This window comes from Equus przewalskii, chromosome 1 (assembly GCF_037783145.1).
Source record: "Equus przewalskii isolate Varuska chromosome 1, EquPr2, whole genome shotgun sequence".
NCBI classification, from domain to species: domain Eukaryota; kingdom Metazoa; phylum Chordata; class Mammalia; order Perissodactyla; family Equidae; genus Equus; species Equus przewalskii.
The window spans coordinates 78,399,550-78,424,890 of NC_091831.1; the positions used below are offsets into that span (position 1 = coordinate 78,399,550).

At 43.2% G+C, this 25,341-nt stretch overlaps 2 protein-coding genes across 5 annotated transcripts in view; one reads left to right on the top strand and one right to left on the bottom strand.

Moving 5' to 3' along the window:
* Positions 1–25,341, top strand: part of PCNX2 (pecanex 2) — a 281,662-nt gene that overhangs the window by 239,668 nt on the left and 16,653 nt on the right. For both annotated transcript variants that reach the window (XR_011538712.1, XM_008527506.2), the window contains exons 26-28: positions 5,455–5,708; positions 12,285–12,518; positions 14,120–14,232. Coding sequence is in view for 1 of the 2 variants with exons in the window: in XM_008527506.2 (XP_008525728.2) it covers positions 5,455–5,708; positions 12,285–12,518; positions 14,120–14,232 (601 nt within the window). In the remaining variant the exon portion in view is untranslated. The remainder of the gene's footprint in view (positions 1–5,454; positions 5,709–12,284; positions 12,519–14,119; positions 14,233–25,341) is intronic.
* The window catches only part of NTPCR (nucleoside-triphosphatase, cancer-related), a 66,521-nt gene continuing 61,004 nt past the window's right edge, over positions 19,825–25,341 (bottom strand). For all 3 annotated transcript variants that reach the window (XM_070614870.1, XM_070614780.1, XM_070614822.1), the window contains one exon: positions 19,825–20,599. The gene's annotated coding sequence lies outside the window, so the exon portion shown is untranslated. The remainder of the gene's footprint in view (positions 20,600–25,341) is intronic.

Consider the following 25,341-nt stretch of genomic DNA (forward strand, 5'->3'; position numbering starts at 1 on the left):
AAATAGTCACATTAAATGTAAGTGGACTAAACACTATAGTTAAAAGGTAGAGATTATCAGACTAGATAAAAAGGCAAGTTCTAACTATATGCTGCTTACAAGAGACATGCTTTAAATACAAAGATATGGATAGGTTAGAATAAAAGGTTAAAAAATTATATCCCTTACAAATGATAATTATAAGAAAGCTGGAATGGCTGTATTAATATCAGAATTCAAGATGAGGTATATTACAAAAATAAAGATATTTCATAATAACTGACAAGTCAACTCATCAAGAAGACAAAACAGCCTTAAATGTGCATACACCTAATAGCAGAGCTATAAGAAACACAAACTGATTAGGTGAGTTACAAAATAATTGAATGGAATGGAAATCAAAAACAGAGCATATAAAATATTGGTGAGATACGACTAAAGCAATGCATAGAGAAAAATTTACAGCTCTAACGTTTTATAATAGCAAAGAAGAAAGGTTTTAAATCAATGATCTTTGCTAGAGGTTGGCCAATTATGACTCAGGGTTTAGAAGGAATTTTACAGTTTTCAAAGGACGGGAGAGGGGAAGGTAGGGGGAGAGAGAGACAGAGAGAGAGAAAGGAGGAGAAGGAGAAAGAAAAGAAGAAGAAGAAGGCAGTGACAGAGACCATATGTGACCCACGAATCTTGAAATATTTACTCTCTGGCTCTTTACAGAAAAGAAGTTGGCAACTTCTAACTTATGCTTCCACTTGAAGAAACTAGAAGAAAAAGATAAAGTAAAACACAAAGCAAATGAAAAGAAGATAAAAAAGATAAACACAGGATATCCATGGACGAGAAAATAGAGCAACAATAGAAGACAATCAGTGAAACCAAATGTCTGCCAAATGAAAGATCTTTACCCAGACCAATTAAGAAAAAAGGAAATAAAACACAAATTACCAAGATCAGGAACTAAAAAGGGGACATTACGACAGATCTTACAGACGTTATGATAATAATAAGGGAATATTATGAATTTAACATGTTACATGAAATTAAAAATTCATTGAAAAACACCTATCCAAATCTGACACCAGAAGAAAAGAATATCTGAATAGACATACATGTTCTAAAGAAATTGAATTCGTAAGGAAAATAAAACAAAAACAAAACAACCTGGCCACAAAGAAAACTCCAGAATCACATGGCTTCACTATTGAATTCTCTTAAACCTTTAAGCAAGAATTACCACCAATCTTGCTTAAACTCTTTCAGAAAATAGAAGAAGAGGAAACACTTCTTAAACTCATTTTGTGAGGTCAGCATAAACTCCGTATATAAACCTGACAAGGACACCATGAGAAAACAAGACCAATGTAGCTTGTGAATGTATATGCGAAAATTCCTAACAGGATATTAGACAACCAAATCCAGCAACATATAAACGTGTGATGTTTATCCCAGTAATGGAAGATTGGTTTAATATGTGGAAATTAATCAAGATAGTTCACCATAACAGAATAAGCGGGAAAAATCATATTGTCATCTCAATAGATGCAATAAAAGCATTTGCTGAAATTTAATACCTATTGCTGATTTCAATACAAATTTTTAGAAAACTAGAAGACTTCCTCCTCCTGATCAAGAGCCATGATGAAAAACCTACAGCTAATGTCTTACAGCTAAAAGACTGAATACCTCCCCCCAAACTCAAGAACAAGGAAAAGATGCTACTGCCACCACTTCTCTTCAACATTGTACAGGCCCTGTGCAATGAGATGCCAAAAAAATAAAAATAAGGTCATAAAGATTTTTTAAACTCCTCAAAAGTGTTGCCTACATTTACTGTCTGTGAGTTTTCGCCTCCGTTCTGTCTTGAATTCGCTCTAATCGGGTGTTCCCTCCCTTTCTCTTCATTCCACTGCAACTTCTCTTGCAAAGATCACCATTCATCTCCATATTGTCAGATCTAACAGTTGATTCCTCATGTAATTTGACCTATAGGCATCATTTGACATAGCTGATGTTGCCTCTTTCTTGAAACTCTTTTTTGTTTTTTTACTTGACTTTTGTGACTTCCTGGTTTTCTTTTGACCTCACAGGCCACTTTGTTCAATTACTTGCTGGTATCACCTCGCCTCCCCAACCTCTAAATGTTGGAATGCTCAGAGCTCAGTTCTCAGACTATTTTTCCATGCTATCTGTACTCTTTCCCCAGATTATTTTACGTAACCCTTACATACTGATAATTCTCTCAGATGTTATAAATGTCTTCCCAGAACCTCTCCCCTGAACTCAGATTTCTTAATCCAACTGCCTACTTGACATCTCCATTTTGATAAGTAATGGGCAGGCAAAACTTAACATATGCAAAAGCAAATTCCTGATCTTCCCACCAGCCCACCCAAAGGCTGCTCCCTCTGCAATCTTCCCCTTCGCAGTAAATGGTAATTTCATTTTTCATCTTGCTCAGGTCAGAAAACTTAGCATCATTCTTAGCTCATCTTTTCAACATCCCATATCCAAATTGGTCAGCAAATCCTACCAGACTACAGAATCACATCATTTCTCATTACTTCCTCCAACTATGTTGTTCCAAAACGCCATTGTCTCTCATCTTTGTTAACTAACAGTCTCATGATTGATGTCCTGGTTCCCACCCTTGCTCCCTCGACAGTCCATCCTCTGGACAGCAGCCAGAGTGATTTTCCTCTAACATAAGTTAGGGGCAACATTTCTCCTGAACTAAAGCCATCCAAGGGCTCCCCAACTCATTTCCAGTGGGAGCTTTCCCTATCACCTTTCTGTTTCATCTCCTACCACTTTGCTTTCCTGCTTGCTCACTCCCCTAGAGATCTAGCCACTTCCTTGCTGTTCTGGGGGCATGAGGAGTATGCTCCCACCCCAAGGCCTTTGACTTGGTGTTCTGTCTGCCTCCAGTACTCTTCTCTCAGACGTTACCTGCACTGACTGCTTTCCCATGACTCCACTCACACAGCCCCAGAAGCTTCCTGGGATCCACCCATTTAAAATAGCTATACCCACCCCAGCACTCCCTGTGCTCTTTTGCTGTTTTACTTTTCACCATCTGACATATTTTATATTTTTATTATTGATTTGTTTATTGTCTGTGTTCTTCAACCTAAGTTTATAAGCTACACAAGGACAGAGATTTTTATATTTTTCTTTGCTATATCCCCAGTGCATAGAACAGTGTTTGACACCCTGCAGGTACTCAATATTTGGTGAGTGAATTAATTTGTATGTTAGCTCATTCATTTATTTATTTATTCACTAATTTCTACCTGCCAGTCACTGTCTTTATGGAGCTTACGGTCTAGTAGAAATAATAGTAATTTATTGAGTAGTTACTAATGACTTTACAAACGCCACTCTATTTTATCCTCACAACAGCCCATTTTACAGATGAAGAAATAAGTGTGGACCAGTCAAGTAACTTGACCAAAATCAAGTAGCTACTACCTTCCTTCAAAACCTGTTTGTTAACAACTGCCTTCCACTGAAATAATGTTCTTCTCTGCTGAAATTTATAAGATACCCTATACCCCCAAATTATTTTAAATACTTTAAACATATTTAAATAGTAACTCTTGACAAATAATTTCTGGATGCAGGCCCATACTGAAGCAAACTTCTCTTAAAATGAAGGACTTTCATACCCTCTTTCTTTTCTGCCACTCTCTACCACTTCCTGTACTTTTTGTCCTTCCTGACTCTGCTTCGAATGACTATTTTATTTTCCAGTGTGAGCTGCTTTTTCATTTAACTTTATTTTCATCCCTATATCCGCCTTTTCTTTCTGCTGTTCCTAAGCTACCCAGTTCATCTGTCCTCTAGAACTCTGATTTCATCCTTCTCTGTGATTCAGTTTTTTGTCCTTCTTTTTCCCTTCTGTCAATAATTATGCTTAGGACTCAACTATCTTGAAAAATAGACAGACCACCACCACCACCAATAACAACTACTTCCGTTGATTCTGCTGTCCTTCCTAGCTTGGCTCTTATTTCTAGTCTTCTCTTCACTGTGACTCATATTTCAAGTGGTTTGTACCCATGGTTATTACCTCTTACTTTGGTTTTGTCACCACCAATTCTGTCCTTATCCTCTTATCCTTGCTGGGCAGTCCATTTCATTGTTGAACTCCCAGTTGTTAAAATGATCTTTGTTATAATAAACTCTATGCCCTGAAGCTTTCTCTCATTGGTCATAATGATGCCTTCTGGAACTGCAGAGAACATCCAGTTCCCATTTCCGTATGATAGCTTCAGATAGTTCTTGAGGGCAACCATCATTCTCCCCAAAGTCTTCTTTTCTGCAAAGTCAAAGTCCTGGATTTTTCAGTCATTCTTCAGTAAGATAATTTTGAGTTATTTTACAACCCTGTATTTTCTTGATGTATAACTAACAATCTGTATATTCATGTTCAAATCAGTACTAATGTACTATCATTTTTTTAATGGAGAAAGTGAAACTTGCTCAGATCCTCCAGCTTTATTTCATTTTATCAGTGACTCTTTATGTGTAGCATACAAAGGAATAATACCAGGTGTATTCTGCCCCATGCTATCCCTTTGTTTTGATGCTACCAAGATCACATTCAGTTTTTAAGTATTATCATACTTGGGGTTCAGATAATCAATGAAATTACCAAAGTATTTGTTAAATATGTTACTGTATATTCATAAATTGTGTAGCTGGTTTTTTGAACCTAGATGTAGGATATTCCATTTATTTCTACTAATTTTCAGTGTATTAGTTTCAGTTTGCCATCCCGTCTGCTAGGATGATTTTGGATTGTGAACTCTGCATTCCAGATGGTACCAGTAACCTCATGTCATTAGCATACTACATATGTTTTCCTTCAAATCATTAACAAAAATGCTGAAGAAGATATGGTGTCTCATTTTCAAAGATTGTTGACACTCATTCTCTTATCATGTTTTTGTAATTAACTCCTTTGGAAATATATTCAACCCACCCAACGTCCTGCTCCCCGTCATGAGGTGAGGTGCTGTGCCCTTGCAGCTTGGCAGTGGAGCTCTTCCAGGGCGCCCCTCCTGCTGACACTTCAACATGCACCTGGTTGCTCACAGACATATCCCCTACTGTCTTTCTTTAGCATCCTATCTGCTCAGCCTTGACTTGCACGTTTCTGGAAGGGGAACTCGAGGCTATAACCATCCTACATTTCAGCCATTTGTGTTTATGACCCCCATGAGAGTGTGTCTCCTTTTACACAAAAAATGGGGGAGGAGACAAGAATCAGAATGAATGTGAATTAGTACAAGAGTTGATTATGAGAACTGTGACTTACTTGGGGGCACTGTTTGAACTAAGAATTAAATAAATCTCCTGATTCCTAGATTCTCTTCAGCATCTTCCCCTCTAATGAAGGCAAAGGGAAAATCCATTCTAAACGGTTATCCTGGGACTTCTTGTATAACTTCCCTCGTGTTTGTGCTCTGCCAGGAACCTACTGCCAGCAGAGAGAGGTAGAAGCCATCATGGAAGGCGACGAGGATGACAGAGGCTGCTGCTGCTGCAAACCGGGCCACTTGCCCCACCTGTTGTCCTGCAATGCCGCCTTTAACCTCCGCTGGCTCACCTGGGAGATCACACGCACGCAGTACATCCTGGAGGGCTACAGCATCATTGACAACAACGCGGCCACCATGCTGCAGGTGTTTGACCTCCGAAGGATCCTCATCCGATTCTACATCAAGGTATTGCCCTGGGATCCATGCACCTGTCTAAGTAGTGATGCTGGGCTGGCTCAAGAGGCTCCTGAAAAACTTCATAAAGAGTTAGATTTTGAGGCTTCTCCTCAGCTTCTGAATCAGAGGCCCAGCGAGGTTTGGGAACCACTGGTTTCATGAAGAATTCTCAAGGGCTGTGGTTAGCCTAAGGTTCATACCCCAGGTCGTATTCTAAGCCTAGGCACTAAGAGGTGTCTGTTTTCTTACCTAGATCTGTTTCTTCACTTGTAACACAGCATTGAGTTGCTCGTGATGATAGTGATGATAAATTGAAACATCCTGGAAAGATTACCAAGCCTCAGTGTTTACGAGTTATCCATGTCAATTTAGATGCTCTGCCAATTTCCGCTTTAGAACTAGAATTATTTTTTTAAGCTGATGATAAAAACTCAAAAATGTAGCTAAATGATCCAATCAGGATTAACGATGACAGCCTTTTCTCCTCACTCGTGTGGGAGCGAAGGCCATATTGTTTCAGTTGCTCCGTACCCACCTCTGCCCAACCTGTGTTCAACCTCAGAAAATGTACTGGTTTGGAATAAGTCTCCTGGAGAACAAGTGTGAGACTTGCCCAAGGATGCAGCGTGATAATAGGAGCAACGGTATTTTCTAAGAGAAGGAACAGGCGAGGACAGCCGTAGCTGAACAAGTCTTTGTGGTGGCTCCTATTCTGAGGGAGCATTTTGTGTGCTGGAAGCCCTGGATGATCCTCAGAGGGGTCCACATTTTAATGACATTCTAAACGAGGAAGCTCAGCCATCTGAGACCCCAAACTCCCTTCCAGCTGAGGCTGAGACAGGTGGTTCAGCAGAAATGAGGAAATATAAAATAAAAAGATAACCTGGGTGCCTGATGTTTCAGGAGTTTCAACCAACTAAAAAGGAGGAAATTTGGAATAGCTGCTCTGAGGAGCCCCAGCATCTACAGCAATCGCTGCTAAAGTTTATAGAAAATAGAAAACAGACTGTGAAAGCCAGAAGGTTAAATAACTTCTAATTATCACAACCCAAAGTGGTTTCAGCAAGAAATGTTTGTGAAACCCTTCTCTGTGGCGGAATATTTAAAACAGATCTAACGGTTCATACTCACCACTTTTGTGTGTGCTAGAGACATGCAAAACTTTACATCCAACTCTCACACAACACTATATATGTTCTGCCTAACCTAACATAAATTGGGGAGATCAGAGAGTTGTGACCTCTTGCTTCCGTGGTGTTCCAGTAGCCATTACAAATGAGACAACGAGAAGTTTTTCAGATGGAGTCCACTCTAGGCAAACTCAGTATATCGATTGGTATTAGATTTGGCGTGGATCATGGAATAACAGTGGGACATACACACGAGGAGTATATTTCTCTCACACACACATGAAGGCTGGTATGGTAGCTCTGTTCCATGAAGTTCTCAGGGACCCAGGTTCCTTCCGGCTCCCAGGTTCGCCATTTTAAGTGTCTCCCCCATCTTAAGCTCCAGGCTTAAATGGATGGACAAAAGGACAGAGAAAATGAAGACCAAGGGCATGCACCAGCTGTTCCTTAAGAAAGATCCTAGAAGTTGTCACAGTATGCTCCTGCTGTATCATGTTGGCCAGAAAGTTGTCATATGCCAGCTTCGAGGGGGTCTGGAAAGTGTATTCTGGGCGGCCATGAACTCAGATAGAAATGCTTGTTTTTTTCATGGAAAGAGAAAACAGATGTTAAATGGCAACCAGCTCTTTCTGACACCTCCCTCAAATAGGAGAGAAAATGTCCCTTGAGTATCCCTTTTAGTTCATAGGTGGCAACAGGATGGGGTCATTGCAAGAGGGCTGGATCCAGGGCCTGACTGGTCAAGGAGACTGGCAGGCCCATGAAGCAAGTGGCCAGGAGTTTACTCTGAAGAGGATAGCTGGGGCTAGCAGTATGAGTCTAGATTGGCCAGTGGGATGAGCCCTGAAGCCACACATCTACTTGTTACCTCAAGAATAGGGCTACACTCTTTCTTTTGCCATCCAGAGCCCTCCGTTATTGTTTCTGTATGGGTTTCCACTTCCCGCTTCCTCATTTTCCTATGCATGCACATGCACACACTTTCTGTGCTTCCCATCTCTACCCCCTTTCATGGCTGCATCCTCTTCCTGCTCCTCTCTCCTTGTATTCTCTGCATGCTCCAGGCTGCCCTGGGGTCTGTGGCTGGCATTCACCTCCCCTTCCTCTGAAATCTTTTCTACTTCACCTTCTGGAAACTCCCTAAGCACAGCTACTGCACACAACAGATTCCTCTTTGGATCTCCAGAGCTCAGTGTGATGACGTGCGTGTCAAGGTACCCAGCGCATTTTTTGGACTGAATGAACAAAGCTTCCAGATAATGTGAAATCCAGACTCCAGGCCATATAGTCTGGATGGACAAGATCCAAATTTAAGCAAGGGTCTGAGCGACCTGCTCCAGGTATTATTGGCAAGAATGGGGTTCAATACTGAACCATATCTCTGTGAATCTAGAGCTCCCCATAAATGGCCTTTCCATGGGCCAGTCATGTAGACAGAGTTGGCCCCACGTGATGGGGCCAACAGGTCACCATGAGTGGGAGAGAAGGGAGAGAGAATGGATGAGGTGCCCTCTGGATCTACCCTCTTGGCTTTTCCAGAAGCCTCGGGGGCCCCCTATCAGGACCTGCTTTTTCATGTCTCCCTCCATTGGACTGGTAATTGATATTCACATTCTTCCTCTCCTAACTCCTGGAAACGTGCCTCCCAATCCCTTGCATGTTTTCTAAAATGACAATTTGCAATCTGATAAACAAATACAGGATGATATGCAAATGGCAGAGGGCTGAGGGAAGCCCCCAGAATCTGCCAGGTAATAGGTGGCTTGTGGGAAAACAGTGGCCTTAACTCTGCTTCCTAAGAAAGGGGAGCGATGCTAACATGAGAATTTCAGGCGGGGAGGAGAGGTATGCAGTGAGATGGTTTGTTACCTAGCAGGATGCTTTTCACAATCCAGGGGCAGACTGGTGGCATCAGACTCCCCCAGAAAGCTAGACAATTACAGATGTCCATGTCCTACCCAGAAATTCGGATTCTGTGGGCCTGGGGTGTGCCCAAGTGCCAATATTTTGAAATAAACTTCCTAAGTGATGTGACACATAGCTTGAGAACCGCTACAGACATATTTGTGCTCAACAGAAACAGAATTTTCTTAACTCCAAATCAGCGCTCAGGAGGGGCTGAGATTTGGGGGCAGGTGGGGCCTGACGGTGGGTCCCTCCTGGTTAATTCACCTCTGCACCAATAGGCCTATTCAGGCGAGGCTCTCTCTGAACTCAGCACTCAGTGCCTCCTACCCTCCAGTGAGCGGCAGCTCAGAACTGCACACACCGCCCTGGTGTAGTCAGTTAAAGGAAATTTCAGGACTGGGAAGAAACAGCATTTTAGGGCAAAAACAAATGAATATTTTCTTCTTTGGCCTTGGCTACTTGGTAAACAAAATTGCCTTTGTAGCTCTGAATCGCTTCGAGTTTCAAGAGTTTGTTTCATTCTTTTATTGAACAGGCAAATTGAAAAGGAAGAAACACTTGGAATAATTCCTTTTGTCTCCTAATAAACTGGGTCAGTTTCCCCCTACCCTTTATGAATACATTTGAAATCATTTCCTTCCTGACGACTTGAGGTTTTCCCTGGTGTCTCCTCCATCTCGCCTCCATTTATTAGTGTTTAAAACCCTCTTAGCAGTCAAGAAATCAGCTTTCTGAGCAGGGCTGGTTTTCCTACTGCCATTGTTTCTGCCCAGCTCCTTCCAAAAGGAGATGCGCTTATCGCCTGCCTTGCAGAATGAAGAGTGAAAGACCCGACACATTGGTCTGCCTGCCAGGGCCCCCTTCCTCGAGTGAGTTGTCTGATGGAATACGCTGATCTACAATTAAAATGAGAAACCAGGAGGATCCCTGCTGGAGGAGCCAGATAGGGTGAATTAATGCCGAGGACGCGCTTCCTTCGACGCGGATCAAGTTCTCCGCAGTCAATTCATTTCCACATCCTTACTTATCAGTTTTGCTTAGTATTGTATCCATTTCATCCTGACAGACTCTGAAGGATTTCACACTGCTCATTGACTATGTCTGCCTGACAGAATTTCTTGCTAAGTAAAGTGGAAATGGGTACGGTTTGCACCTAGTTGGGGTGATTGTGTGTTTTCCTGGTGAGAGGGGTAGTACTGAGTCCCGCACGCATGGGAAAGCTGAGCGTGGGGCCAGGGTTATTCTCGGACGTCTACACTGCAAGATTTTGCCAGACCTAGAGGAGGAGGTTTCAGCCTCTGGGATTCAAGGTCCTCGTTAACTATGCTGACTTCATCGGTTGAGGGGTTATTTTAACTCTTCCCTCGAAATGAATGAAGAAGTAAACGTTCGTCTTTCAATTTTTGTTTGTTATTCCTGTCTGGTACGTGATTAAAACGTATTGGGAAAAATTAGATCACATGTTTGCTAGAGCCAGATGTTCAGACAGCCCACATTTCTTTTCACCCTTCCTAACTGTCAGCTGAGGAGCTGTGCCTTTGGCCACGGTCACAGAGCCTCTTCTGCTTGTAACTTTGGACCAGGTACTTAACCTCTACCTCACAGAAGCTTTCAATTATCCTGCCAGCAAGAAGACAATAGAACACCCTCCAGATTCAGAATTTACATGTTTAAATATTAGCTGTGCCCTCCCGTGGCCACCACAGGCTCAGCTGTCTCCTGTGCCCTAATGCCACCAGCCCCTCACCCCCTGCTCCAAACCTCTCCTAGGCTGCTGTTACTGCTGCCCGCCCTGAGCCTTGAGCTTGCTGGGTAGGTAAGTCATAGATGCCAAAGATAGGGCCGTTACTCTTATTTCTTGCATATGTACCTAAGTGCTTCATAGGCATTCTCTCATTTTAAACCTCAAAACACTGATGAAAAGTGGGCATCAATAGCACTTCTGTCTTTCTAACCTCCGCTGTCAGCATCCTTTGACCTCTTCTGCCTTCCCACCCTCCTTCTCTCCTCTCTCCCTCCTCCTTTCATCGAAGGGATTTCTTAAGGCCGGCGTTGTTGTCCTGGGTGCAGTGCTACGGAAGGTGGGAGGACAAGTGAACTACTGAATTCTACTTACTGTCTGTGGACTTCACTTTGCCTCCTCCCCCATTTTGGGGTCAGGTGGACTGTGGAGCCTACTAGAGAATATGTTCAAAAGAAGGAAGGCTGCACACCATGAGCCACACATTAGCCTTCCCACTGCCCGGGCCGCCCTCGGTCCTCCCCCCAGAGAGAGGCTGAGTCAGGCATCTGTGGTGGTTTAACCCAAATCCAGAGACCATGTGTGTCTGCTGTCTGCTCACCTGCTCAAACTCCTGAAATCACCTGAAACCAGATACCTCAGCAACCTCCTTGGAGCTCCAGATTTCATATCCCAGCCAAAGGGAGGAAGAGCAGGAGGGACGGGGGAGGCTGCCTAGAAAAGTGCCTCTTTGCCGGCTCACTTTCTCAGCCTCATCCCCTAAGCCCTGTCATGCCCATTCCGCATGCGTCACTTTGGTCTTCTCACTTGGAAAGAATGTGCTTTTATAATCAGAGAAGGCCATCCTTTAAGGCTTTGGTTCTGCGGGGAACACGCGTCACTGCCTCCTTGCATCAAATGCTGCCCCTCCTTGTTGCTGTGATTTCCAGAGGAGGTGCAGAAGGAGTTCCCAGGATCCTCCCCAGCCTCGGTGGCCCTGAGGGCCACTTCCCTTTTCCTGAGAAAATGAAGATGTAGTAAAGCGTAGAAGGGACTCCCCAGTGTATACGTTCATCTCTGGCTGATGTACCCACACGAAACTTGGGTTTCCATTTTCTCTGTCACATTTTTACTTCTCCAGGCGTTTTTGAAGGGTGAATTCATCGGAAAACTACAAGATGGCCTTCAGTAAAGCTGTGACTCAGAATAAGAAAGCCCAATGGTATCATTTTCCCCAACTGGGACTCATAAGTGGAGTGTCTGATGGAGGGGAAACATGGGCTATTTTTGAACGCATCACAGATGTCCACTGTCTGGGCACCCAGCATTACGTGTGTATGTGTGTTGCAAGAGTTTTACGCCATGAGTGCTTCCCACAAGAACTAAGTTGTTTTAGTTCATTAAACACTCTTTGGCCAGGGCCCTGGAAGAGGGTCTGCCCCAATGTCTTTCAACTGCATCAGCCCAGCCCAGCATCCACAGAAGCCTGCAGTAACCCAAGAGTGCCTTTGGGCGCTTCCCTCAGAGAGGAGAGGGCTGGCTGTCACTCTTTCTCACCAGGGAAATTCTGTTCTGGTGCATTCTGTAGCATCCTGTTCTTCTCACTTCCCTACAGTGACCCTTAAAGAGACGGCACTTTAGAATGTCTCAAATGGGCTCTATGCATTAAATCTAGCAGGGACTACAAATGATACCACATGTGGGGATTTCATGTCTCATATTTCACTGATATTGATTTTTTATTTACTTTAGGAGATAGAGTAAATAAAAAGTCTTTCTGGCTTTAGAATCACTGTAAGCGCTCACAATCTTGCTTTCTCTCTGCAGAGTATAATATACTTTATGGTGACATCCCCCAAACTCCTCTCCTGGATCAAAAATGAACCACTCCTGACGTCCCTGCAGCCTTTCACCAAGTGGCATTACATTGAGCGTGACCTTGCGATGTTCAACATTAACATCGATGATGACTATGTCCCCTGTCTCCAGGGGATAACACGAGCCAGCTACTGTAATGTTTATCTAGAGTGGATTCAGTACTGTGCACAGAAAAGACAAGAGGTAGGTAAGGGAGGTGAGAGCTGGAGGCATCGAATACTTTAAAAAAACAAGGAAAATTGTAAAGTCCATGTCTTTATACTTTATGGTAGACTATAATAAAATAGAGGAGAGAAAAAGTGTATTTGGATAAATATTTATTTAACACTTAAGCAAAATTAAATTTAAGAATTCATTACCATGTCTCCAATGAAGGAGACTTGAAGGTATGTTTCTGTCTATACTGTGCCCAGGGGTCAGTGCAGTTTTAAACCTCTAGCAGGTCTTTAAAATTCTGGGAACTTCTTTGTAATTTTACTTCTTTGTAAATTTACTTTTTGAGATTTCTGTACAGAGTACATCTGTGCTGAAATCCAGAGGACTTACTGAACTTACCAAATCGTGGACGTGCAAATTCTATTTAGCAATCAGATGGTTCAAGTTTCTTCCATAGTGACTTTTCTTGTGCGTTATCGCTCACGTGCTGAGGACACTTCTGGAGATGAATGCGGCCTCTTAGAAATGAAACCAAGGACAATGACAGCTTATAAAAAGAAGAGGAGGAGGGCAGGCAAGGAGGAGGAGGAAAGGGAGGAGGAAAGGGAGGAGAAAGGGGAAGAATGGAAATGGAGCAAGACGGTTGATGGTTGACTTTGGTTGTCAGGATTTGACAAAAGCTGAATCAACATGTTATTGATGGAGACAATAGATCCAAGGTGAAGACACCCCCTCGGCAGTTGATGAAGTATCCTATGACCTGTAAAGGGCAAACCAAAGTATGACGTTAGCCCAGGTCATTGACTTTTTCGTGAGTGCTTAAAAACAGATGGTAGGAAGAGCAGGTGGCAGAATTTGCTTTCTCCAGGTGCAACAAGGAGAATGTGTGTTGCTATCTTAACCCATGCTAAGCCTCTTCAGGTGACTGAGAGATTCAAAGAATCTGTTGATGTTGTTGGCTAGCCCCGTGATGGCTCTCCTCTTTCCTTAGTTGCTTCATAAAATCATTTCATTTTTTTTGCAGAAGACATTTTGACTTTAAATTTCTTCTGCCTTTCCCCCTGCCTCTTTTTTAAAGCTGGCTTTGGATGACCCCCTTAATTTAGTTGTTGACTGTGGACTTATGGTCAGTTCAGTGGGCTCCTCATTATAGGGAAAACACAAAACCCTCATTTGTGCGACATTCCTGTACTTCCTCTTTCCCTGTTAGGCATGCCTCTCCCCTGAGTTGGACAGTGTTAAGGTGACACTAGATAGTGTTAAGGTGGCACCAGATAGTGTTAAAATGGCACCGGATAGTGTTAAGGTGAGCATTCATTTGACTGTAAGCTCTGACCATCTTCATGACCTGAAGTGCCATATTCAAAATTCCAGGAAATTAGGCAAGGGAGCCAAATGTTAGCCCATTTTCTCTCCTAAAGTAGCTTCTCTGTTTTAATCTTTTTTTCATGTCCAACCACTAAGAAACTGCTTCAGGAAGCAGAGGGTTCCTCATCCCTCTGGTCATTTTAGTGGGGACTGGAGGACCACGATGCTGACTTAGCCTCCTAGAACTCTGCATTTATGACTCTATGTTGGTGCATGTTGGAACCCGAGTGAAAGTTAAATTAACATCCTTGCTCTTTCAGTCTTCGAAGAACCTGGACAGTGACGAGGACTCTCCTTTAGTGACTCTGTCCTTTGCCCTCTGTATCCTGGGGAGGAGAGCTCTGGGAACGGCTGCTCACAATATGGCCCTCAGGTACTGGGGGGGAACAGTTGGTACAGGCACTCTAGACGTTTGACAGATTTCTGTCAATCATTTTCTTTATTTTAAAGTTGGACTGCTTTATACTTCTTTTAGATAGTTCTTCCTATAGTAAATCATGTTAGGCCGATGAGAAGACTTTTTTGATCACTGTAATCATTTGGAGTGTTAGATTTGGAAATGGCCTTAATATGGAACAGTCAAAACCCCAAATTCTTGATATAGAACCTTCTATGTTACAAAGGTCCTTAAAGATTTGCTGGGAAGACTGAATGAAATCATGCAAATGAAGTGCCTAGCCTGGTATCTAGCAAAATTAATGCTCAATAAATGTTAGTTTCCTCACAGCAGCTCAGCTCTCATCCAGACCCTACTCTGCCCTATCTCAGTGGAGCTTTGATTAATTGGATGTCCCTTCTCCTGTTTTTTCAAACTCTCTTTCTACCAGATCTTCCCCTCTGTATGTAAATAGAGCAAGTTTCTCTTCTTAAAGGACAAAAACAAAATTAAACTCTCTCCTGGCCCTTTCACCCTCTGTCACTGGGGTCTTAACTTGCATTCACAAACAAACTCTCGAACCTTCATTCACAAATGAAACTGTGCTCACGGCCCACCGTCTCACGGCCGGTTTGCCTTCCTCTCCTGGTATTCCAGCGAAACTGATCTTATGAATTTCTCCAGTCACCTTCTCATCACCCGAATGGGAGCCATTTCACAGACTTCTCCTTTGGTATTTAGCACTGTGGACCAGGTGTTCTGAACTCTGCCTATCCATTAGAATCACGTCAATGAGTGCACATTAAATCTCCTGAGGGGCTTTTAAATATTCTGATACTCAGGACCTACCCAAGTCCAGACCAATTGCATCAGAACCTCTGTGGGTGGACCCCACAGATGTTTATAGGTGCCCAGCTTGAGAATCATATAGAACCTGGTAGCTTAACCAAGAAAGAGTTCTTCTGTCTAGACTCCCTCACTGGTTTCTCCTCTACTTGGACTTTCTTCAATATTTCTCTGTTGTATCGCTGATATGGTGCTCTGCAGAAGGAGCTCTTTTGACATTCAACTTGAGTGAGGTTTGTGTTATTTATGTATTTGTTTAACTACTCTCACAAACCCTGGCCGTTAAGTCAACAAGTCCATGAAGGCTTGTTGACTGTGTTTCCGAATGCCCTTCCTGCCAGCGATGGCTGAGTCATTACTGGTGGCAAGTTGTGGAAAGGCATCATCAATTATGTGCTGTGAACTGATCAAGGGTGAAGAGGTGTGCTTGGCACTTCTCTTCATTTCTCTCTAGAGGCGTAGCCTTGACTCACTAAGAGGGAAAGGTGAGAGAACTGAGGTAGGTAGAATTTGTGACATCAGCTACTCTCTCAGCTCCCACCTCTCACAAGTTTATGATTTTCTTTGCAGGTGAGAAAGGCTAACTGACTTACCCTTAAAGTATTGAGTTAATACCTATTATAGGAAAATACTCTGGGGAGCTGCTGCCTGGCTTTCCAGCCTCCCTCTGTCCCCCTACCTGCCTCAGCCTCATACTGGATCCGGGCAATTCCCCTCTGGTCATCTGGGACTAAATTTGCTGATTGTATGAAAGTCTAGCAGAAGGCTCATTCATAGGCTGTTCGAAACAGTGGCTCCCACGGGGAATCCTTATTAACCTGTAAACAGAGAATACTGTTTGAGAAAAGCTTCAGATTTGGACTCAAAATCACAACGTGAGTCTTCAAGTATTCATAGCATCCAGGCAGATGGTCCTTTGTGTGATCAATTTGAGATTTTTCATAAATTTCAAATTTTCTTTACAAATCACAAATAAAATGCTCCAAAGATTTCACTCTTTCAGTTCCTATCTATTTTCAAAGACTTCTTCAGTCTTGTTCTTGGGTAACTTGTTCGAATATTCCTCATCAAGGTATTTCTTGCTTAGTTGTTTTTATTTATTTTCTCCTTGATTAAGCACCATGCTTAACCAGCTGCTTTGTTAAACCTTGTTTTGATGGGATTTTCTTTGTTTCAGACAGTTTCTGATACTCAGTGTCAGCTCCACTTGTTCCAAACAGAGTGATGAGAGAAATTGGGGAGTAATACTCTTGGTGTTCTAGGGGAAGATTTGATGATCCGGGACTCATTCACTTTACCGAGGGGTCCCATACCACAGTCAAATCCTATGAGATGATTTCATTTCAATCTTTGTCTTACAAAAGGTAACTTATTTTACACACTGCCCTAAGCCAGTGGTTTCAGGGTCTAAAGTCCTTGAAGTTCTGACTTAGTTGGATATGTTGTGGGGAGTGACAAGGGACACATGCAAAGGGGAGGCTGGAGCCTGACAGAGCCCCCACCTTGGCTTCAACCCAGCAGCTGTGCTCTACATTTCTTATAAAGCTGGTTCCACAGCTCAAAATTTTTAAACCTAATTTATGTAGATATAGTCAGATTGCTCTCCAAAAAAGCCGGCCCACTTTGTACTCTCACCAAGAGTTTTGCCATACCCTCACTAATACTGGGTATTCAGTCTTTTTACATTTTTCTGGTTTCATGGGTGAAAACGAGTGAAAAATGATCTCATTCTTATTTGAATTTGCATTTCTGTTATTAATAGTGAGGGTAGGAACCTTTTTACGTATTTATCAGTCACATATTTTTTCTGTGAATTGTCTGTCCATTTATATGCTTTACCCATTTTTATTAGGTACTTACTGATTTTGAGGAGCTATTCTCATATTAAGATATTACTATGTGTTAAAAATATTTTCTATCAAGGTGCATTTGTCTTTTATTTTTATCTATGACATCTTTTTTAAATTTTGTCTTATGATTTATGGATTTTGTGTTTTTCTTTAAAATGTTTCTGCAGCTCCAGGATATAAAAGTATTAGACCCTATTTTCTTCTGTTACTTCTATAGTTTTATTTCTTTAGCTTTTGAATCTTGACAGATCTTGGGATTTGATTTTACTCCCCTTATTAGCTACCTTGTTACTGTTTCATGGATTCTGTAAGAGGACATGAGACTCCTGGGTCAGAGACAAATGACTTTATTTCTCAAAGCACAGCAGCAGGATGAGCATCGGCATATTTGTATCAGTTCCCCTTGCCCCCAACCCCGTGAGGGTGATGCAGAGCACCCATGCTCCATTACAGGAAAGACCACTGAGCTCAGGGAACCAGCCACTTTATAGCAAAGAGAGATGTTACTTCATTCCTCAAGGATGTTCGCCCTGAGAAATGGCCTGGGCCTTGCATTCTTAGCTCTCCCAGTAGGACATGTTGGAGAATGAGATCTAAAGAGTATTGGCTCCCAACAAATCCACATAGAATATACTTTCATACACAGTGGGAGATAGGGATCCAATTTTTTCCCCAAATAGATAGCTGACAGTCCAACAGTGTTTGCTAAGTAGCTCATTAGTTATTTAGTCAATTAGTTAGTTAAAATCATCACTGGCTTGAAATACCATATACTATGTTTCCATGTGTAAGTGGTGTGCTTCTGGCTTTAGTCTTCTGTTAAAGTGATCAATTTCTCTATTCTTGCAACAAAACCATACTATTTGGTTTACTAGAGTGATCTATCATTTTGAAATCTGATAAGCCCAGTCCTGTCTTTACTTTTTTCTTGTCTCTTATAGTTTTGTGGTGGGGTGCTATTCTTGCTCATTTTCTCCTCAGGTGAAATTTAGAATCACATTTTATTAGAACCTCTGTTGGAATTTTGATTGAGATTATACAGAATTTACAAATTAACATGAGGAAAACATAAACATCATTCAATAATATGGTGTATCTTTGTAACCACTCAGTGTTTTTAAATGTCTTTTAGTAAAATTTTATCATTTTTTGGAGATTTGCAATCTCTTAATGGATTTATCTCTCGGTATTTTATAGTTTTATTGTGCTTATGAACAGAATTTTTTTTCCATCATATTTTCTAATTGGTTACTGCTAGTATACAGAAAGTGTTTTTTTTTTTTTTTTAATTGATCTTATTCTGGGTTCCTGTACTAAACTCCATTATAAACATAGTCTTTCAGTAATTCTCTTTGATTTTCTGGTGGAAAGACATATTTGAAAATAATGACAATTTTGATTTTTTTCTTTCCAAAATTTATGCTCAATTCTTTTCATATTATCTTCGCTATGACCTCTAATGCAATGTTGGAGGTGGGCATCTGTGTTAGGTCCCTATTGCTGCTTTGACAAATTACCACAAACTTGGTAGCTTAAAGCAACACAAATTTATTATCTTATAGTTCTGGAGGTCAGAAGTCCAAAATGGGTTTCCCTAGGCTACGATCAGGTTGTCCTCAGGGCTGTGTTCCTTCTGTGGGCTCTGAAGGGGAATCCATTGCCTGTTCTAGAAGCTGCCTACGTTCCCCTGGCCCCTTCCTCCGTCTTCAGAGCCAGCAGTGTAGCATCTTCAAATCTCTCTCTGACTCAAACTCTACCTCTCCTGCTTGCTTCTTTCACTTAAGGACCCTTGTGATGACATTGGGCTCACCCAGATAATGCAGGATAATCTTTCCATCTCAAAATTCTCAATTTAATCACGTATGCAGAATTTCTTTTGCCACGTAAGGTAACGTATTCACAGTTTCCAGGAATTAGGACATAGACATCTTTGAGGGGCCATTATTCTGCCTATCACAACATCCTTGCCTTAATCCAGATGTTAATGGGAACAAGCGATATTTTAGCATTATAAGGTTTGTTTTAGGTTCCTATGAGACCATTTTTATCAAGTCAGGGAGTTTCCTTCTCTTCCTAGCTTGCTAAACCTTTTATCAGGAAAGGATGCTGAATTCTTTTAAAATTTATGGGTACACGTTCAGATGATATTCTTCTCCTTGAATCTATTAATGTAGTGGGTTACATTAATATATTTCCTCATGCTGAAACATCCTTGCAATTCTGAGACAGAGTTGGTCATGATATAGTATTCTTTTTATACAATGGTGGGTTCAATTTGCTAATATTTTATTTGGTGTGGTTATAGCTAAGTTCAAAGTATGAGTGGCTCATGATGTGTGTGTGTGTGTGTGTGCGCACGTGCACTCTATCCTTGTATAATTTTGAAATCAGGAGTATGCCCTTAGGTGTACTTTATGAGGCCCAACATGTCATTCTCACATATTTAAAGTTAAAGAGTAACAGATGATTTCTGAACACTGACTCCCCAGGTAAGTCTTATACAGCGGCCTAGCAAAGTCACAAGCTCTGCTTCATTTGATGGATTTGTTGGGGAAATATTTTGACTTTACAATAGTGACATAACTCTGATGGACAATTCTTAAGACAGAAAAATATGTGCATGCAAAATTAGGGAGGATGAATAAATTGAGAATCATCTTAAATGATAATCTGAATGTAGGTGGGCGAAAGAGTATAAAAAAGTCTTAAAATAAAATGTCGATATTTTTGGAGCTAGAATGGGTTAATGTGGATGTGACAAGCAACACTGATAATTTTTTTAATTTGGAGTTTGGGGCGTATCTCCTTTGGAGAACTGTGTCTCCTACTGAATAAAGGCATACAGATATGAAGGGATTTTTTTTTTTTTTAAAGATTTTATTTTTTCCTTTTTCTCCCCAAAGCCCCCCGGTACATAGTTGTGTATTCTTCGTTGTGGGTCCTTCTAGTTGTGGCATGTGGGATGCTGCCTCAGTGTGGTTTGATGAGCAGTGCCATGTCTGCGCCCAGGATTCGAACTAACGAAACACTGGGCCGCCTGCAGCGGAGCGCGCGAACTTAACCACTCGGCCACAGGGCCAGCCCCTGAAGGGATGTTTTAATAGGAAGTCAAAATGGTGTCACTGACTCCAGAGGCTAAGAGAAGCCTTAATTGCTGTCTTTAAGTTCGTGAAAGGTGATGAGTAGATCCTGGCTGATGGTCCATTTATAGAGGTAAAAGGTGAGAAGATGGCTGCATTTTACGGCAGCAACGTGTTTCCTTGAAGAAGAAATTTTACTGACTGTTGGAGTAGACTAGGCTTCCAAGAGGATAGAAAATGTCAAGATAAATGTAACCTTGAAAAATGATAGGCAAACAAGCCAGCCATAGATGTGCTATGCCAGGCCCTGTGCGGGAGGCTGACAGGGAGAGCCCTGACATTTGACCTTGTGGCAGGAGGTCACTGCTGTGGTCTGAGGTCACATCTACCACTTACCCACCCCTCTCACCCACAGTGGACTGAGGAAGATAGTGCTCTTTAGAAATGCAGGACATAGCTCGGTGTCTCCTCCCAATCTTCTGTTGGAGATGAGGCCCCAAACTAGGGCCAGATGTCATACTGGATCATCTTGCAGAAGAGATTAAGGTCCACTTGCAAGACTGGGGCTGAAAACTCAGAAATCAGAATCTAGAACAAAAACAGACAAAGTAAACATGATGCGAGATCCTGACCTAGGAGATTAAAGTGAGGCATCAAGGTAAATTCCGAATCTTGGAGCATGGGGAAAATATGTAAGTTTAAAGCAGAGAAAAAAATGTTTAACCTAGAAGAAGGAGCAAGAATTTCTGGGAGCTTCAATTGTAACACCGTGTGGGAAAGTCTTCTCCTACCCTGGCCTGGTGTCCATGTTCCCAGCTCCCTTGCTTCTCTGAAATGTCTGAATACTTCTAGAAGACATCCAGGTTCTCTTGTCCCCTGAGCCCCAAACCTCATTGCTCCTCAGAATTACCTGGGCAGCTTGATAAGAATATAGACCCCAGGCCCCATCACAAACCGCCAACTTAAGAGTCTCTGGGAATTGAGCCTGGAAATCTATTTTTCATTTTGAACAAGCTGCCAGGTGATTGGTTCCTCTGCAGCCAACCTGACACTGGTCCTCAGGGTGGCCTTAGGAAGGTTTCCGCACTAGATAATAGCAGTTGATCCCATCGATATGGAGGCTCAGAAGCATAGAACTGTTGGGCCTTATAACACGATGAGGTCAAATGTATTTTTAAAAAGCTCCTCACCAAATCTTACCTTTTAATTATTTCTTGCTTGGGAATTATGATTTCACAATTTATTTGGGATTTATGTGAAAACATATCACTGAAATCCTTCAGCCACATGATTGCTTTCTAATGATTATATGAGATTCTGCAGTATAAACATCCTTCATTTATATCCAAAGCTTGTATTGCCTGTGCAAACCAGTTCAAGGTGAAAATAAAAATAACAGTAGCAGTGAACATTTACGATATGCTCACTCTGTACTGGGGACAGTGCTAAGTGCTTTACATGAGCTGATGCATTTTGTCCTCTCTCGAGGCATGGGAGAAGATAAGGCAGGTATTAATGGCTCTCTTTTACTGCTGGAAAACTCGAAGCACAGAGAAGTGATCTGTGCAATGTTTCACCATGGCAGAGTCATGCCAGACTCCAGAGTCCTGCTTAGCAAGCCCCTCACCCAGCCTCCACGTACCCCTGGACATGCTTGATCCTAAGGAGGGACACAGAAAGAAATAGGTGATACTGAGGACAAGACACTTGCCCGAGTATCAGAGCCAAGATTGAAGCTTAGGTTTGGAGCTTCTGGCTCTCATCTCTGCAGCTCTGCTGGGTCATATGCTGCCTCTCTGTGTGGTGCCAGAACTCTAAAACCAAATAAAGTATCTTGGAGCTACATGGGGGACACCGCTGCTTTCTTTCCGAGTGCTCTTCACCAGGTAGCAGAGAGCTGGGACCCAAACCAGGTTTGATTTTCAAGCCACTAGGGTAACTTCCTGGACAAAGAGGGCATGAAAGAATGAGAAACACACTGTCAATTCAGGATGTGGGCTGAGTATTTACAGCAATTTAGACACTGGAAAATTACTGGCGATCGACCTCAGCAAGGTGAGGTGGGGGTGAGTTCAAGAACTCCTAGTATCTTGACTGTATGGCTCCACTGAAGCCTTTAAGCAGTTAGTTCATTCCGACTGACCTCTGAGCTGGCCTTTAAGAACATGGCTCCAGTTCCACGTCTTAAAGCAACTCTGCTTCCTATAGAGGAAAGTAGGCGGGAGGCAGCCCTGAGTTTGCTCCAATGCTTCTTCAGTGTGACATGAGATACTGCATATTTGTTCCCACCTGTCTCATCGTCGTTCTCAACTCTTTCCGGCCTGTTTCCTCTTATATGAAAGGGTCATCATGATATATCTTGTATAGGCATCCACAACCATGAGATGAACTGATGGAATGGAAAACACTTAGTAGTCCACAAACCACCAGACAAATGCACAGCATCGTCCTTCTCTGCCTCACTTCTAGTTGCTCAGAGGTGGTGCTGGTGACCTGGACCTTGTTTTTGTTTGGGGAACTTTAGCAGGAGAGTGTGGTCAAGAGTGATGGAATTGACCGTGAAACCAGTGCGTAGTTGCAGGATTCCACAGAGAGGAATAAAGCGAGTGTGAAGCATGGTGCTGCTGCCGAAGTGGGGATGCTCTCTGAGCCAGGATACGGACTTAGGTAACAAGCACATACTGTCTCTGTATCTCCGTTACCAATTAGCAAACACGGGAAACCCCGCCTGCGAATCACACTGAATTGCTTGCATATGTTCTACGAGCGCACCATTTATGGCAATACGCTGCAACAGAAGGTCCTTCGCAATGCCGATCTGTAAACACATGGTGTATGGGCCTGTTTGGAAATTAACTAAAGTGAATAAATCTGTCATTATTATGGAGTGCCCATTGGGAGTCTTGCAGAAACTATCTCAGCGTTAAAGTTGTTTCCCTCTGAATCATCAGATTCATTAAAGCTGTATCCAAGATAATGGCCCCATTGTCCAAAACTTAAAATCTGTGTCCTCCAATGGCACTCTTATTTTTATGAAAGAGCAGGGTTTCTCAGCAGAGGCACTATTAACATTTGGGCTGCATGGTTCTGTGTTGTCGGGGGCTGTCCTGTGCCTTGTAGCAGCAGCCCTGCCTGGCTTCTCCCCACTAGATCCCAGTAGCACTGCCACACTATCCTCAGTTGTCACACCCAGGAATGTCTCCAGACATTGCCAAACATCCCCCGGGGGCCAAAATTGCACCAGTTGAGAATCAGTGAGAGGGGGTGCTGGTGATAACTGGGCTGAACTGGTCAGTAATTTTGAACCAAAGAAAGGCTTAGAGGGGATCTCTGGCTCGAATAGAGCTCTGAGGACTCCTCTGTGGATAAAGAAAACTGAGACACAAGAGAGGGAAGACGACTGTGCTTCAACTGGGCATCCTCAAATTGTCGTTGCTGTGAAAGGTGATGGGTGGGGATACTGAAATGGCCTGGACCTGTTGAAGCATCGGCCTGGGGCAAACCGTGAGCTGGAGTATCGGCAGTGGCCAGCTCTGCAAGTAACAGCCAAAGCCAGAAAGCGCCCATTTCCAGGAAGGTTGTGAAGAACTGCTCTTAAGTACTGACGGGCTCAGCCTCTCATCTGTGTGCATCACCAGCGGTTACGTCATTGTATAATAGCAAACTGGGTGGGGAACCAGAAAGACAACAAGAACAGGAGTTAGTACTGTCAGAGGATCACTGAGACCCAGCTTTATGGTTGTTGGTGTCTGCTGGAGGTGCAGAGTCACTCTGAAGCCGAGGCTGGAATATTCTTTCCAACACACACATGCAGATGTGTGTACACACAAACGTGCACACATGCACACTCAGCTCCAAAGGCAAGACCGTTACTCAAGTCCTGACTCTCTGGAACAAGGACTGAGCCCTGCAGAAGAGGGGCAGGGGGCTAACAAGGCAGGCGTGCAGACGTGGCCCCCTCGAACGGACTGGAGTGGAGGGCAGAGCGATAGAATTGTTCTTGGGTTGAGTGGTGCAGTGTCACAGCCTGAGCGATACAGACCAGCCTTTTCCAGTTAAAAAGAAAACGCACGCAAGTACCCACTACTCATCATCATACTAGACGGTAATATTTTCATGCTATTTTTGTTTATTAAATTTTAAGCACCTGTGTGGTGCCATGTAAGCTCATCCATATCCTGACACCACAGTCTTAGGGTTTCTGTGTGGATCTGCTTCTCTAACAATGATTACACACGTGTCAGGTTTCTTCTGGGGCCTGCCCTGCCCTGTCCCCTACGTAATCCCACACAACTGGACACGACTGTGCCTTCACTGCTGATGGCCTGGCTGACAGACTATGATGGATGGGAGGAGAGGACCTGGCTGGGGGTGAGGGAGGGAGCAGGGGGCCGAGTAGTGGCTGTTTTAGTCCCCATCAAGGCCAACCTCGACTGACTCAGATGGGACACTATTTCCCCACTCCAGCTGTTGGCCTGGGGGTGGGAGCCTGTCATCTCTCAGCAGAGTCTTAAAAAGACAAAGCCCTGTGAAGCTCCAAATCCGAAATGTGCTGCAGGTGTCCTGCAGACCCCTGCTGTCTCCCCTCAGCGGCCTCCCCAGCTTGACACATCCCTCTGCCTTCCTTGTCTTCATCCCCTCGAGGATAAAACGCTGGTAATGAAACACCTTCCTCTTCAGATGCCTTTACCTTTGAGGTGCTGGGGAGAATACCCCCAATCTTGGGATTCTGATGCAGGCTTTGTTTTCCACATTGAGAATCATTTTAATGGAACGGCATTAAGTGTCACAATGTGTCACTTTTCTGTGGAAACAGAAATGACAATAAAGCATTTATTGTTGGGGGCCTTGGATGGGAACGCAGGCACTGTGGAGTGGCTCCCAGGGAGCCTGGTAACTGGGCCGTCTGCACTTGCCCTGTACCTGCTGCTGAGCAAACAGCAGCCCGGGGCCTGGGATTCCTGCTCTTCTGTTCTGTCTGCGGACGTTGCTCTGGGTATCCAGGCGAGTTCCTTAAGCTGCCTGTGCCACTGTTCCCATCCCTACAAGTGGAGGGGTGTCTTCTCAATGTGCGGGCCAGCAACATGGCGTTTCTAATCCTTTCCAGAAGAAACCCCCTCATGCTTTACGATTCAGCTCTCCCTTGGCAGTACTTAGCTCCTGACCGACGACAGGAGCATTTTCAAATGTTTTCACCTGGTACAGAGAGTACCCGTTATTCAAAAGCTTCACTTGGCATTCACCCCACTGCAGCCTGGCTCTGCTGTCTGATGACTCCCCTCTCGGTGCGTCCTAGGCAGTTGCTCAGGCTCACAGCCTCAGGAAGTCTT